Source organism: Heptranchias perlo, chromosome 7 (assembly GCF_035084215.1).
Source record: "Heptranchias perlo isolate sHepPer1 chromosome 7, sHepPer1.hap1, whole genome shotgun sequence".
Classification (NCBI taxonomy): Eukaryota; Metazoa; Chordata; class Chondrichthyes; order Hexanchiformes; family Hexanchidae; genus Heptranchias; species Heptranchias perlo.
The window spans coordinates 38,986,520-38,999,622 of record NC_090331.1 but is presented as its reverse complement, the minus strand read 5'-3'; the positions used below and the strand labels follow the sequence as shown (position 1 = coordinate 38,999,622).

The 13,103-nt window shown below is 46.4% G+C and overlaps 1 protein-coding gene across 2 annotated transcripts in view; it reads left to right on the top strand.

Moving 5' to 3' along the window:
* Nucleotides 1–13,103, top strand: part of ttc21b (tetratricopeptide repeat domain 21B) — a 111,721-nt gene that overhangs the window by 24,907 nt on the left and 73,711 nt on the right. For both annotated transcript variants that reach the window (XM_067987356.1, XM_067987357.1), the window contains 3 exons: nucleotides 7,356–7,556; nucleotides 11,147–11,276; nucleotides 11,819–11,976. In XM_067987356.1, coding sequence (XP_067843457.1) covers nucleotides 7,356–7,556; nucleotides 11,147–11,276; nucleotides 11,819–11,976 — 489 coding nt within the window. The remainder of the gene's footprint in view (nucleotides 1–7,355; nucleotides 7,557–11,146; nucleotides 11,277–11,818; nucleotides 11,977–13,103) is intronic.

Below are 13,103 nucleotides of genomic sequence, written 5' to 3'. Positions count from 1 at the left end.
CAGGGAGTCCACCGTCCCGCCCATCCTGCAGGCACCCAACGCCGGCAACGGCTGGCTCCTCGGCGACAAGGGGTATCCCCTCCACACGTGGCTCATGACACCTCTGAGGAACCCCATCACCGAGCCGGAGCGTCGGTACAATGACAGCCACACTGCTACCAGGTCTACAATTGAGCAGACCATAGGGCTGCTCAAGATGCGCTTCAGGTGCCTTGATCGTTCTGGGGGAGCGCTCCAATACACACCATTCAGAGTGGGACGAATCATAGTTGTCTGCTGTGCCCTGCACAACATGGCCCAACAGAGAGGGGTGCCGCTGGAGGAGGCCCCATCCACACCCGCCACCCACATTGAGGAAGGCGAGGGCGGAGGCGGAGGAGGAGGAGGAGGCGGAGGAGGAGGAGGCGGAGGCGGAGGAGGAGGACGCGCCAGAGGATGTTGGACGACCCATGCGCCGAGCCGCGACTCACCGGGATGGTCGCCGGGCCAGGGACGCACTCATACGTCAACGGTTCTCCTAGAGTCACACACTGCGAGGCGCTCGCATCTCCTCACCTGCACAGGCGAGCGGCCATACCAGCCCCCTCCACTGAAGAGTGCTGCCAGTAATCCTGCACCCACAGCAGTGTGCCCAATGGGTGGCAGCAGGTGTTCGCCGTCATGATGGCCTCCACGGAACGCAACTATTGCACAAGCCGCGGAAGAATGGACGAGAGGTGGCAGGAGTGGTGAGAATAGACTATTTAATATCTGGAATGTGACATTATATAAGAAACAAAGTACAAAATAATAAACACCCTGGTGTATTCCCTTTGTGATTATAAGGCCTTTGCAATTCTTCTCCGGGAACCCCTACGTGGTGCTACCCCTGTGGCTCCAGCAGAGGTAGTGGCAGGTTGCTCGTCTTCTTGCCTTGACCGGGTAGATGCTTTTGGCGGACGGCCCCTGGGTTTCGGTGCCCGTGAGGGCACCTCCACAGACTGCTCCTCCTGCACCAGGGCAGGGGCAGACTCGGCCACCTGGAGAGGAGGCACCATTGCGGGTACTGGTTGAGAGGTGGGCGACGGGTGGGACGTGGGGACGCCTTGAGAGGCGTCCCCGCTTCCATGTCCCCGGTCACCATCATCCCTCTCTTGGCCTCGGCCCACATCACCCCTTCCACCCTGCTGGACGGCAGTTTGGATGGCATGTGTGAGGCCTTGCAAGGCCACCCCTAGTGTATCCCTCAGCCTGTTGGTGGCGTCGGAATGTTGCTCACCCTGAATCCGTACAGACGTTGTGAGGGCCTGCAAGGACTCGAAGTGGAGCTGTGCGTGACGCTCGAGGGAGGCCAGCCTGTCCTCCACCGCAGACAGTCCCGCACCTACCCGCGACACTGTGTCGCCGGTACCCTCCTGTGCCTGCGCCACCAATGCCCACATGCAGGAGGTGGACTCCTCCATCGCCTGCGCTATTGTGGACAATGCGCGCGGCACCTCTGCCAGCACCTCAGCAATTAGCTGGTGGCCCTCGACGACTCTCCTTTTCTCTGGTGGCCCCCTGGGTTCAGCATCTGGGTCCGGCTGAGCAGAGCCTGGAGATGAGTGCTCCCTCCGTCGCGGACCCTCCGCGGCTGCCCCTGCCACCAGGGTCTGCTCATGCTCACTCGTGCGCAGTGACTCACCAAGTGCTACCCCAACTAGTTGGCGAGGGGGACCCACCGAGGTGCGTGTCTCTGCGCTGGTGGATGGTTGGCTCTGATGTGACGATGCACCCTCAGAGACCGCCATGTCCTCTGAGGAATCGCCCTCCACGCTCGCTTGACCCAAAGACGGACCTGCAAGAGAACAGAGGGCACTTTGAGGCATGTGGACCAACTTGACAGTGCGCCTGATGGCAGGTGATGAGACGGTAACTCGCGATCATGGGTGTTGAGTGTCAGCTTTCCCTTACCGGCCGTTTCGGCAGCGACACACTCGCCATCGGCCACCGACAGGCAATGTCGCGTGCGGGCGAGGTCGAGCGCCTCCACCTCTGCGTCGGTGAGCTCCACCACTTGCGGCGGCCCACCTCCGGTGCGTGCCCTTTCCCTATTGTTCTTGCTTCTCTTCTGTGAAGGCAAAACACAGATGTGTGAGTGGGTGCGTCTTGCATCGTGAGACGCATCGAGCATCGGTGTGGTTGGGTTGAGCGTGGCGCGGAACGGATGGGAGGAAGCGTGGGCCACGTGCCCATCCCATTGCATGGGGATTGGGGTGTGTGGTAGAGTTCGGGTGGGGTCATGGACGGTGGGTACTTGCGTGCACGGCGAGGATGGTGAATGAGTGGCTGTGAGGATTGCTGATGGAGCGCAGTGGTGGCTGTGCAGGAGGGGGTTGTGATCTGCTTGGCGTGATGGTGGGGACGGGATATGGGAGGGTGCGTTGGTGTACTCACCTTGCCAGACCTAGTCAGGTCATTGAAGCGCTTGCGGCACTGCTCCCAAGTCCTTGGGGTGTTGCCCCTGCTGCTCACCTCCGCCGCCACCTCTGCCCATGCCTTCCTGGTTGCGGCGGCAGGGAACTTGCGCCCATCTTCTGGGAAGAGTGTTTCCCTCCTCCTCCTCACGCCCTCCAGCATCAGCTGCAGTGCCAGATCTGAAAAACGGGGCGCTGCCTTTCCCCTTTGTTGAGCCATTCTCCCAGACCTCTTGCTTGCAGCAGGAGGGGCTTTGGGAGACTGCCCCTTTAACTGGAGCTCCTACATCGCGTCGACGGTACTGCGCATGCGCAGCCGGCCGGCACGCAGCTGGGGAGCGCAGAACCCGGAAGCAGGGCTTAATGGGTCCAATTATCCCGCGATCGCGTGGGGGACGCACACAATTAGCCGTCCGCGTTTTCCACGCTCCCGGAGGACCACCCGCTGGGAACCCGCAGGCCTGCTAAATTCGAGCCCAATGAGAGGTTTACATAACATGGTTACATTCCTTATCCAATTAGAGGGTGAGAAGGTTGGTTCTCAAACAAGTGTACTGAGCTTGAATATAGGAGACTATGATAGTATGAGAGCGGAATTGATTAAAGTGGACTGGGAAAATAGATTAAAGGGTAAGATGGTACATGAGCAGTAGTGTTCATTTAAGGAGTTATTTTACAATTTTCAAAAAATATATATTCCACTGAGGGAAAAAAGGGTGTAAAAGAAATGACAGCCATCCGTGGCTAAGTAAAGAAATTAAGGATAGTATCTGACTGAAAACAAGGACATATAAGGTAGCCAAACTTAGTGGGAGGATAGAAGATTAGGAAGTCTTCAAAAGACAGCAAAAAGTAACTAAAGGATTGATTAAGAAAGGGAAGATAGATTATGAAAATAAATTAGCAAAAAATATAAAAACAGATAGCAAGAGTTTCTACAGTTATATAAAAAGAAAAAGGGTGGCTAAGGCAAACGTAGGTCCCTTAGAGGATGAGACCGGGAAATTAATGGTGGGAAACATGGAGATGGCAAAAATGCTGAACAAATATTTTGTTTCAGTCTTTACGGTAGAGGACACTAAGAATATCCCAACACTGGACAAACAGGGGCTCTGGGGGGGGGGGAGGAGCTAAATACGATTAAAATCACTAAGGAATTGGTACTCAGTAAATTAATGGGACTCAAGGCGGATAAATCCCCTGGACCTGATGGCTTACATCCTAGGGTCTTGAGGGAAGTGGCAGTAGGGATTGTGGATGCTTTGGTAATAATTTTCCAAAATTCTCTGGACTCGGCAAAGGTCCCGGCAGATTGGAAAACTGCTAATGTAACACCCTTATTTAAAAAGGGTAGTCGGCAGAAGGCTGGAAATTATAGACCAGTTAGCCTAACATCTGTGGTGGGTAAAATTTTGGAGTCTATTATTAAGGAGACAGTAGCAGAACATTTGGATAAACATAATTTAATAGGACAAAGTCAGCATGGCTTTATGAAGGGGAAGTCATGCCTGACAAATTTGCTTGAGTTCTTCGAGGACATAACGTACAGGGTGGATAAAGGGGAACCAGTGGACGTAGTGTATTTAGACTTCCAGTAGGCATTCGACAAGGTGCCACATAAAAGATTATTGCTCAAGATAAAGAATCACTGGATTGGGGGTAATATTCTGGCATGGGTGGAGGATTGATTATCTAACAGGAAGCAGAGAGTTGGGATAAATGGTTCATTCTTGGACTGGCAACCAGTCGCCAGTGGTGTTCCGCAGGGGTCGGTGCTGGGTCCCCAACTCTTTACAATCTATATTAACGATTTGGAGGAGGGGACCGAGTGTAACATATCAAAGTTTGCAGATGATACAAAGATGGGAGGGAAAGTGGAGAGTGAGGAGGACATAAAAAACCTACAAGGGGATATAGACAGGCTGGGTGAGTGGGCGGAGATTTGGCAGATGCAATACAATATTGGAAAATGTGAGGTTATGCACTTTGGCAGGAAAAATCAGAGAGCAAGTTATTATCTTAAAGGCGAGAAACTGGAAAGTACTGCAGTACAAAGGGATCTGGGGGTCCTAGTGCAAGAAAATCAAAAAGTTAGTTTGCAGGTGCAGCAGGTGATCAAGAAGGCCAACGGAATGTTGGCTTTTATTGCTCGGGGGATAGAATATAAAAACAGGGAGGTATTGCTGCAGTTATATAAGGTATTGGTGAGACCGCACCTGGAATACTGCATACAGTTTTGGTGTCCATACTTAAGAAAAGACATACTTGCTCTCGAGGCAGTACAAAGAAGGTTCACTCGGTTAATCCCGGGGATGAGGGGGCAGACATATGAGGAGAGGTTGAGTGGATTGGGACTCTACTCATTGGAGTTCAGAAGAATGAGAGGCGATCTTATTGAAACATATAAGATTGTGAAGGGGCTTGATCGGGTGGATGCGGTAAGGATGTTCCCAAGGATGGGTGAAACTAGAACTAGGGGGCATAATCTTAGAATAAGGGGCTGCTCTTTCAAAACTGAGATGAGGAGAAACTTCTTCACTCAGAGGGTAGTAGGTCTGTGGAATTTGCTGCCCCAGGAAGCTGTGGAAGCTACATCATTAAATAAATTTTAAACGGAAATCGACAGTTTCCTAGAAGTAAAGGGAATTAGGGGTTACGGAGAGCGGGCAGGAAATCGGACATGAATTTAGATTTGAGGTTAGGATCAGATCAGCCATGATCTTATTGAGTGGCGGAGCAGGCTCGAGGGGCCGATTGGCCTACTCCTGCTCCTATTTCTTATGTTCTTATGTTTAGATAGGAAAGCTGTAGACTGCAGGAAGATAACAATGGACTGGTCAGGTGGGCAGAAAAGTGGCAAATGGAATTCAATCCGGAGAAGTGTGAGTTAATGCATTTGAGGAGGGCATCCAAGGCAAGGGAATACACAATAAATGGGAGGATACTGAGAGGTGTAGAGGAAGAGAGGGACCTTGGAGTGCATGATCGCAGATTCCTGAAGGTAGCAGGACAGGTAGGTAAGGTGGATAAAAAGGCATATGGGATACTTTCCTTTATTGGCCCAGGCATAGAATATAAGAGCAGGGAGGTTATGCTAGAACTGTATAAAACACCAATTAGGCCACAGCTTGAGTACTGCATTCAGTTCTGGTCACCACATTACAGGGAAGATGTGATTGCCCTAGAGAGGGTACAGAGGAGATTTACGAGACTGTTGCCAGGACTAGAGAATTTTAGCTATGAGGAAAGACTGGAGAAGCTGGGGTTGTTGTTCTTAGAACAGAGAAGGTTAAGGGGAGATTTGATAGAGGTGTTCAAAATCATGAAGGGTTTTGATAGAGTAAAAATGAGAAACTGTTTCCAGTGGCAGAAGGGCCGGTAACCAGAGGACACAGATTTAAGGTGATCAACAAAAGAGCCAGAGGCGACATGAGGAAACATTTTTTTACGCAACAAGTTGTAATGATTTGTTGTGCACTGCCTGAAAGCTGATAGAAGCAGATTCAATAGTAACTTTCAAAAGGGAATTCGGTAAATACTTAAAGGGAAAAAATTTAGAGTGCTATGGGGAAAGAGCAGCGGAATGGGACTAATTGGATATCTCTTTCAAAGAGCCGGCACAGACATGATGGGCCGACTGGCCTCCACCTGTGCTGTACACACTATGATACTATGAAGCCATGGTTTAAAAGTTAGTTTTTTAATTGAAACAATTGGGTATGAATAGGTTGATTTTTAAAATTAGGTAAATTTAAAATTAAAATCGTAGCCAGAAAGTAGGAAAGAAAGAACATTAGAAATAAAAGGAAAAACAGGGCACGCAGAAGTAAAGTGCTTATTTTTTATTTAAAAATTGTACTTTGTATTCTTTTTAATTGTATTGGGTTAATAGTACAGAAATGAAGATTCTCATGATACTTATTTCAGCGTTAGGGAGAGCTGAAAATTTAAGAATATATCAACCTAAGAAGGCTGGAATTTCCTTGGACCTGCCGGCAGTTACAAGGGTTGAAATTTTCTTTATGAAGCTGATCAACAAAAATGTTGGTCAAAAATTGGGTGCTAGTTGTAGCAACAATATCTTGAAACTTTGCTTTACGTTTGGCTACTTAAGTAATTCTTTAATTACATTAATCATGGACCACTCCTGTGTTGGCAGTAGACTTGAGGACTGATTCTGCAATCGGTCTCCCAGCATTTGCTTGTCACAGTTCAACGGGGAGCATGCAGCAGAGCTGTCTTGTCATCCCTTGTAATTTGGAGCCAGTGCAGGATTGTTCCTTTGACGGATGTAGAAGTGTATCTCTGCCTATAGATTCTAGTAAGAGAGTATCAGTGGGTGGGTGCAGCGTGGATCTGATGCAGCCTGGCCCTCCCCCTGTTGGTGCTTCTCTTCCTTGATAAAACTACAGGGGGATTCCCTTAGGGAAATCCATTCTAGCATTATTGCAGCTGTTGGAGGGGAAAAAAGGCTGCCCAATAATAATTGGCACAAAGGTTTCTGCACACTTGAGTGGCACCAATTTAAAAAAAAGGGCTTGAGGACTGGCTTGAAAATTTGAAAACCACCTTCTATTATGGGACTCTTCAAATGAACTTTCATTTACTGCTCAGTACTAGGCAAGCTCATTTTATATGGACAGTTAGAGGACTCCATGCCATGCACATGCAAAGGTTGGGAAATTGCATGCTATTTTAGGCAGGAGCATCCTTCTCCCATAAGATACCCCACTGGAAATATGTGGAATGTGCAAAATGGGTGCAGATCTTGCTTGCTGGATCTCTACCCAATTTCCGATTGGTAACATCCACTTTGCATCTGAAAATCAGGCATTATTTGATGAGAAAATTTTGTGTCTTAAAAGGAAAGATTATTCAAGTAGAAAAAGAAAATTAAATCACTTAAACTTTTCTTTGCAGGAACTGTCTTTCTTGCGTGCAGTTTTGGCAGTGAAGAAGCACAAGGGACAGGATGAAATAATTAATTTGTTAAATGATGCTGTTGACAATCATTTCTCCTCATTGCAAGGCCTGCCTCTTGGAGTTCACTACTTTGAAAAATTAAATCCTGACTTTTTGTTAGAAATTATTCGTGAATATCTTGCCTTCTGTCCCACACAGGTAAAAATTCAATATTCAATTAATATTTACAGAAATATACTTGGAAACATAAGTAAGGTCTGTTTTAAAGGACAGCATAGTTGGATCTGCAACTGAAAAGGAGAAAAATTGCCTATGTGGAGTTCTGTTTACTGGTCCTGCTATGTAACTTTAAGAATGATTAATTACTTAAAACAATATGCTTTTACTATGAAACTAGTAGTTATTTGAGCTTGTTTTTGAAATAAGGACTTTCAATTGTTTAAAGTTGCCAAGAAACTGATGAAAATGTTATTTACAAAGAAGTGTGGCAGTTGGAAACTGGGATGACTTTAAACTATAGTTCAACAAATTGAGATGCTGTCTGTTGTGACAGGCAACTAACTCTGCTAATGTTTTATTCAGATTAGAAATAAAAGGATTTTTTGGCGTAGAGTTGCATGTATCTCCAGGTGTAATGGAAATTGAAAAACACTGGAGCGAAGTACCTTTTGATCTGTCAGTGGTAAATTTCTGAAGGGAATTGGATAAATGCTTGAAGGGGAAAAAAATTACAAGGCCATGGGGAAAGAGCAGGGGAGTGGGACTAATTTGAAAGCTTTCAAAGAGCCAGCACAGGCACAATGGGCCGAATGGTGGCCTCCTGTGCAGTATCGTTCTATGATTCCATATCATCTTATGTGCCCACAAAATTAAGAAGTACAAAAAAAAACAATTCTAGGGAGAAACTACTGGCTATTATGGCAATAAGTTTTTTGGTGGAGTTTTTACTTCTGTGCTATGATATTGAAATAAATAGATTGATGCAAAGTTCCTATTATTGTATGTATCCTAGAATAGAAGCTGTCAGCCGTACAATATTTTTATAGAGTTTTGAGTAGCTTTCCTGTAGACCCTAGAAGTTGGATATTTTATATTTTTCTTTTATTTAAGCCACAAATCAGAACAAATAATGGTAAAAACAAAATATAAACACAATAAGGTTCAAATATCCTTTTGAAAAATGCTAACAGCATAAAATATTAAGTACAGAATGATTATTCTAATACTTGTAATGTAAACATGCCCTGAAATGACATGACATGGGAAACCTAATGGAATTCATTCATAAGCAAGTGCTGAGTTTCCGTAAAACAAAAGCAATGATGGAAATCTGAAATAAAAACAGAAAATGCTAGAAACACTCAGCAGGTCAGGCAGCAATTGTGGAGAGAGAAACCGAGTTAACGTTTCATGTTGATGATGTTTCATCAGAACTGTAATCCACTTGACGTGCTGAGTGTTTTCAGCATTTTCTGTTTTTAATGCTGAGTTTCAGGGCCCGATGTTACCAGGGCTGCGGGTTCTCGGTGGGGGGGCTATCGCGCCCGGCGAAATCAGTCAGCTCCCCGCGCGATCGTAGCATAATTGGATTCACTTACCTGGTCTGCGCGTCGGGGGGGCTGCGCGTGCGCAGTAAGATCTGTCAGCTGGAGGAGCTCTATTTAAAGGGGCAGTCCTCCACTGACAGATGCTGCAACAAATAGAAAAAAATTACAGCATGGAGCAGCCCAGGGGGAAGGCTGCTCCCAGTTTAATGATGCCTCACTCCAGGTATCAATACACGGGGTGAGGAGGAGGGGGAGGACAGAGATCTTCCCCCCCGGCGGGCAGGAGGAAGCGGCCTGCCTCTGCCACCAGGAAGGCTTGGCTCGAGGTGGCAGAGGAGGTCACCTGCACCACCAACATATCGCCCACCTGCATACAATGCAGGAGGCGCTCCAATGACCTCAGTAGGTCAGCTGAAGTGAGTACACTTACTCTTTCCCCTACACTCCGTCTGCCACATCACCGCCCCCACCCCACATCTCCTTCTGCACTGCCAACACTACTCTGTCACATCACCCCTCATACCCACTCAAACCTCATCCTCATCCTACCTGCACCTACTCACCTCGCCAGTACTCATCCCGCCACTACCACTCAACCCAATCCTCATACAATCTCATGGCTCTATCTCATACTCACCCTCTCGTGCATCTCTTTAACGGTCAGCCTCACTCAACCTGCCACTACCCGTGCTGTAGCCACAGGGCATGCATCACATATGTGCAGTAGGCAACGTAAGGCAAACGTGTCGTGAGCATGAAGGGGATGCACAAGGGTGTTTGAGGGTTTGTCACGGTTGTTACTTATATTTAATTTCTGAGCAACTCACATCACATATTATATTGGCACCACTACTGCCATGTCTTCGCGAATCTTTTCTGGTTTGTGCAATAATGCCCTTTGCTGAGGATCACTATGAGGACCCACAACTGATGCCACCCATTGTGTCACTGCAGAGTGGGTGTAGGTGTATTTGCAGGGCTCTTTTGTGCAGACGGCTGAGAGACGTTGGCGATGTCCCCGGTGGCACCCTGGAAGGATGCGGAGGAGAAGTTGTTGAGGGCAGTGGTGACTTTAACAGCGACAGGTAAGAAGATGGTGCTCGGGCCAGCCAGGAGCAGCTCGGCATGAAGGAGGCTGCAGATGTCCACGACTACATGTCGAGTGACTCTGAGCCTCCGTGTGCACTGCTGCTCAGAGAGGTCCAGGAAGCTGAGCCTCGGTCTGTGGACCCTGTGGTGAGGGTAGTGCCCTCTGCGACGCATCTCTCTCTGCGATAGCCCTCCCTCCTGCTGTACAGGTGGATGTGTCACAGCGCTCTGTTGTGGAGCTCCACGTGTCAGAGGTGGATGGTGAGGCTGGTGATGCTGTTCGTCCTCCGAGGAGGTCATGACTGCAGTTACGGCGGCCCCCATCCGGAAGATGTACATCTAAGGGGGTCCGCAAGGTAGGTATATATCTGGACCCCGGGGTAAGTGTGCAAGTTGGTGACTTTGATTGTCAGGAGGAGGGTGGTGGAGGCCAAACTTTGTCCCAAGTGACAGAGTGGCCTCCTGCAATGAGTGAGGGTCTTCCCACCCCCCACCCCCCCCCCCCACCCCCCACCCCCCACCTGTCAAATGGACATTTGCAGCTGCCACAGGCTGACCGCTGCAACAGGTCCATTTCAACTGGGAGTGTTTCCCCCAGTATGGGAAACAGTCCCAGTTTGCTTTAAAATCCCACCCCTCCTCACATAATCCCTTAATCAGGTCAGTTAATGACCTGAACAAGCAAAATAAATACGTTCAAGTGGCATCCCGCTGGCTTTAATTGCCTGCGGGATTCCCACCAGCGGGGGCTGCGCGCGCACACCGGCGTGTCAGTGGGGAACCCGGAAGTGCGCGGGTTTGAGGCGGGCTCCGGTCCCGCTACGGGATTTCCCGATTTTCGGGGCTCCCCCGCCAGGAACGCACCCGACAGCGGGTGCTAAAATGCTGCCCTCAATGTTCAGATTTAATTAAAAGGCTGGGAACTTAAATACTGATTTATTCTTGCAGAGTTTTACATTTTGGTTAAAAAGAATACAAAATTCAATTTGAAGATCTAAAAAGGTAGAAACTATGCATGTTTTGAAAGTTACTAAGGAAATTCAGTTCTTAAATCTTCCTGGTTTGAATTTGTTTTGTATATTTTAGTGAGAAGCATTGGACACTTAGTATACTCATGTTTTCTCTCGCCTTGACAGCTTCATTTTTTTTCAGCCTGCAGCTCCTGGTCAGTCTCTCTCTCCATTGCTGAAACATTGTGCGTCAGTGCTGGAGACTGTAGTGAAAACAGTGCCAGGACTACTGGAAGCTGCCTTTCTAATGGCCAGGGTCAAGTACTTGGCAGGTATTTATATTGTAATGTTACTTCTAAAACAAAAATGTGTGGGTTTTATTTATATCACAACAGTAGTTTTTAGTTTGTCTTGGGGGGGCAATAAATATTGGATGTTCTGGTGCTCTATGTAACACCTTCATTCTGAGATCACTAGCATTTCATGTTGTGCAAAAACATGAAGCTTCTAGCTCCTATGTTTTTAAATTTGTGTCTAACACAAAGGATTGACAGGACTTTATAAATTCAGATATAAAGATCGACAGCCTGTAGTTTGTTATACATATCTACAAATCCACAGAGTATTAAGAGTTTGACTGTTGCTTGTATGTGGAATTAAAAATGATAGAAAAAATGTTCCCCACATAGTAAAAACATCTTTGTATTAAATGGCATGTAAATGCAAAGTAGACTTGCAGAAATAGTTAAGACGAAAGACACAATCTAGGACTGCTTGCACAATAGTCCTAACTAATTCTGTCTCTAGAACTGAAAATGTTACTGCATGAACTGGATTAGAACATCTACATTTTATGCTTTTTCGTCTTTAAAAGGTGACGTTGATGCTGCCGAAAGCCATCTACAGCATTGCTTAGAACAGAATCCTTCATATGCAGATGCCCACCTACTGATGGCTCAGGTTTACCTGTCTCAAGAAAATTTTAAACTCTGCTCACATTCTCTGGAACTGTGTTTGAGTTATAATTTTGAGGTGAATTTAATAAAGCTCACTAAATAGTGTTTATAATATTTTCAAGAAGTTTAAATTGTATCAGTGCAGATTTTTAGTTTTTATCCAACTTTCCTTTTATTCTTAAAACACACAAGTACATGAAAATTAATTTAACAAGAATTTGAATTTTTAAAACTGATCGCTGACATCATGTCACTCTTTATAAAAAATTTTCCTCCTGCACCACCCATCGCACTAATAATTAGTAGAATGTCCTTATTAAATAAAGCAAATACAAGACGTATTAAGATTCTGTTATGTTAGCGACAGATATCATAACATGGTGTTACATCTAACAGTCCAGATGAGAACTGAACAAGCTCACCTCAAAGTAAACTGATAATCTTTTTTTTCTGTGCATATTTACTAAATTCTATAACCTGGATCATCATCTCATTCATTGTGACAGTGTAACTGCAGCGTGGCAGGACCACCACAAGGGTGTATCCCTGACCCAAGAGGATTTTCTGGCTTGAGAGTCATTTGAATTTTCCACGCAAGATCCCCATTCTCCCTGGAGCTCGAGATTTGCTGTGGCACAATGTGATTGATTGCATTGGCCTCTTGGCCATTTAAATTTTCATGAGCCATTCTGCTGCTAACCTAATCCACTTAGTTCCACATAATAGTCATCTTTTTCAAGCAACTATCTAAGGCCCTTTTAAAAGACTATATGGACTCTGTTTTAATAATGATATTTGGCAGAGAATTCCACATTATAACCACCCTCTGTGTGAAGCAATGTTTTATAACCTCTTCTTTAAGTCTTTTTGTGCTTATCTTATGTTTGTGCCCTATTGTTGTTTCCTCTAGTCAGTGAGATGTAACCTATTCCTAACTTCTATTCGGTCACCCTTTAACCTTCTCAACTCTAATGAAAAAAACTCTAATTTCTCAACTCTGTCTTAATACTACTGCAACTTTTCCTTTTGCTTTTATATTTTGTTGTATTTATTTGTTCTCAGAATGTAACAGTAACAGTTTCAGAAAGGAGAAGACTTTTGGTCCACCTAGCCCAACAATGTGGGTATCACTGGTAAAGCTACATTTGTTGCCCATCCCTCGGTGCCGAGAACATGGTGGTGGGCCTTTGTCCTTGAATTACT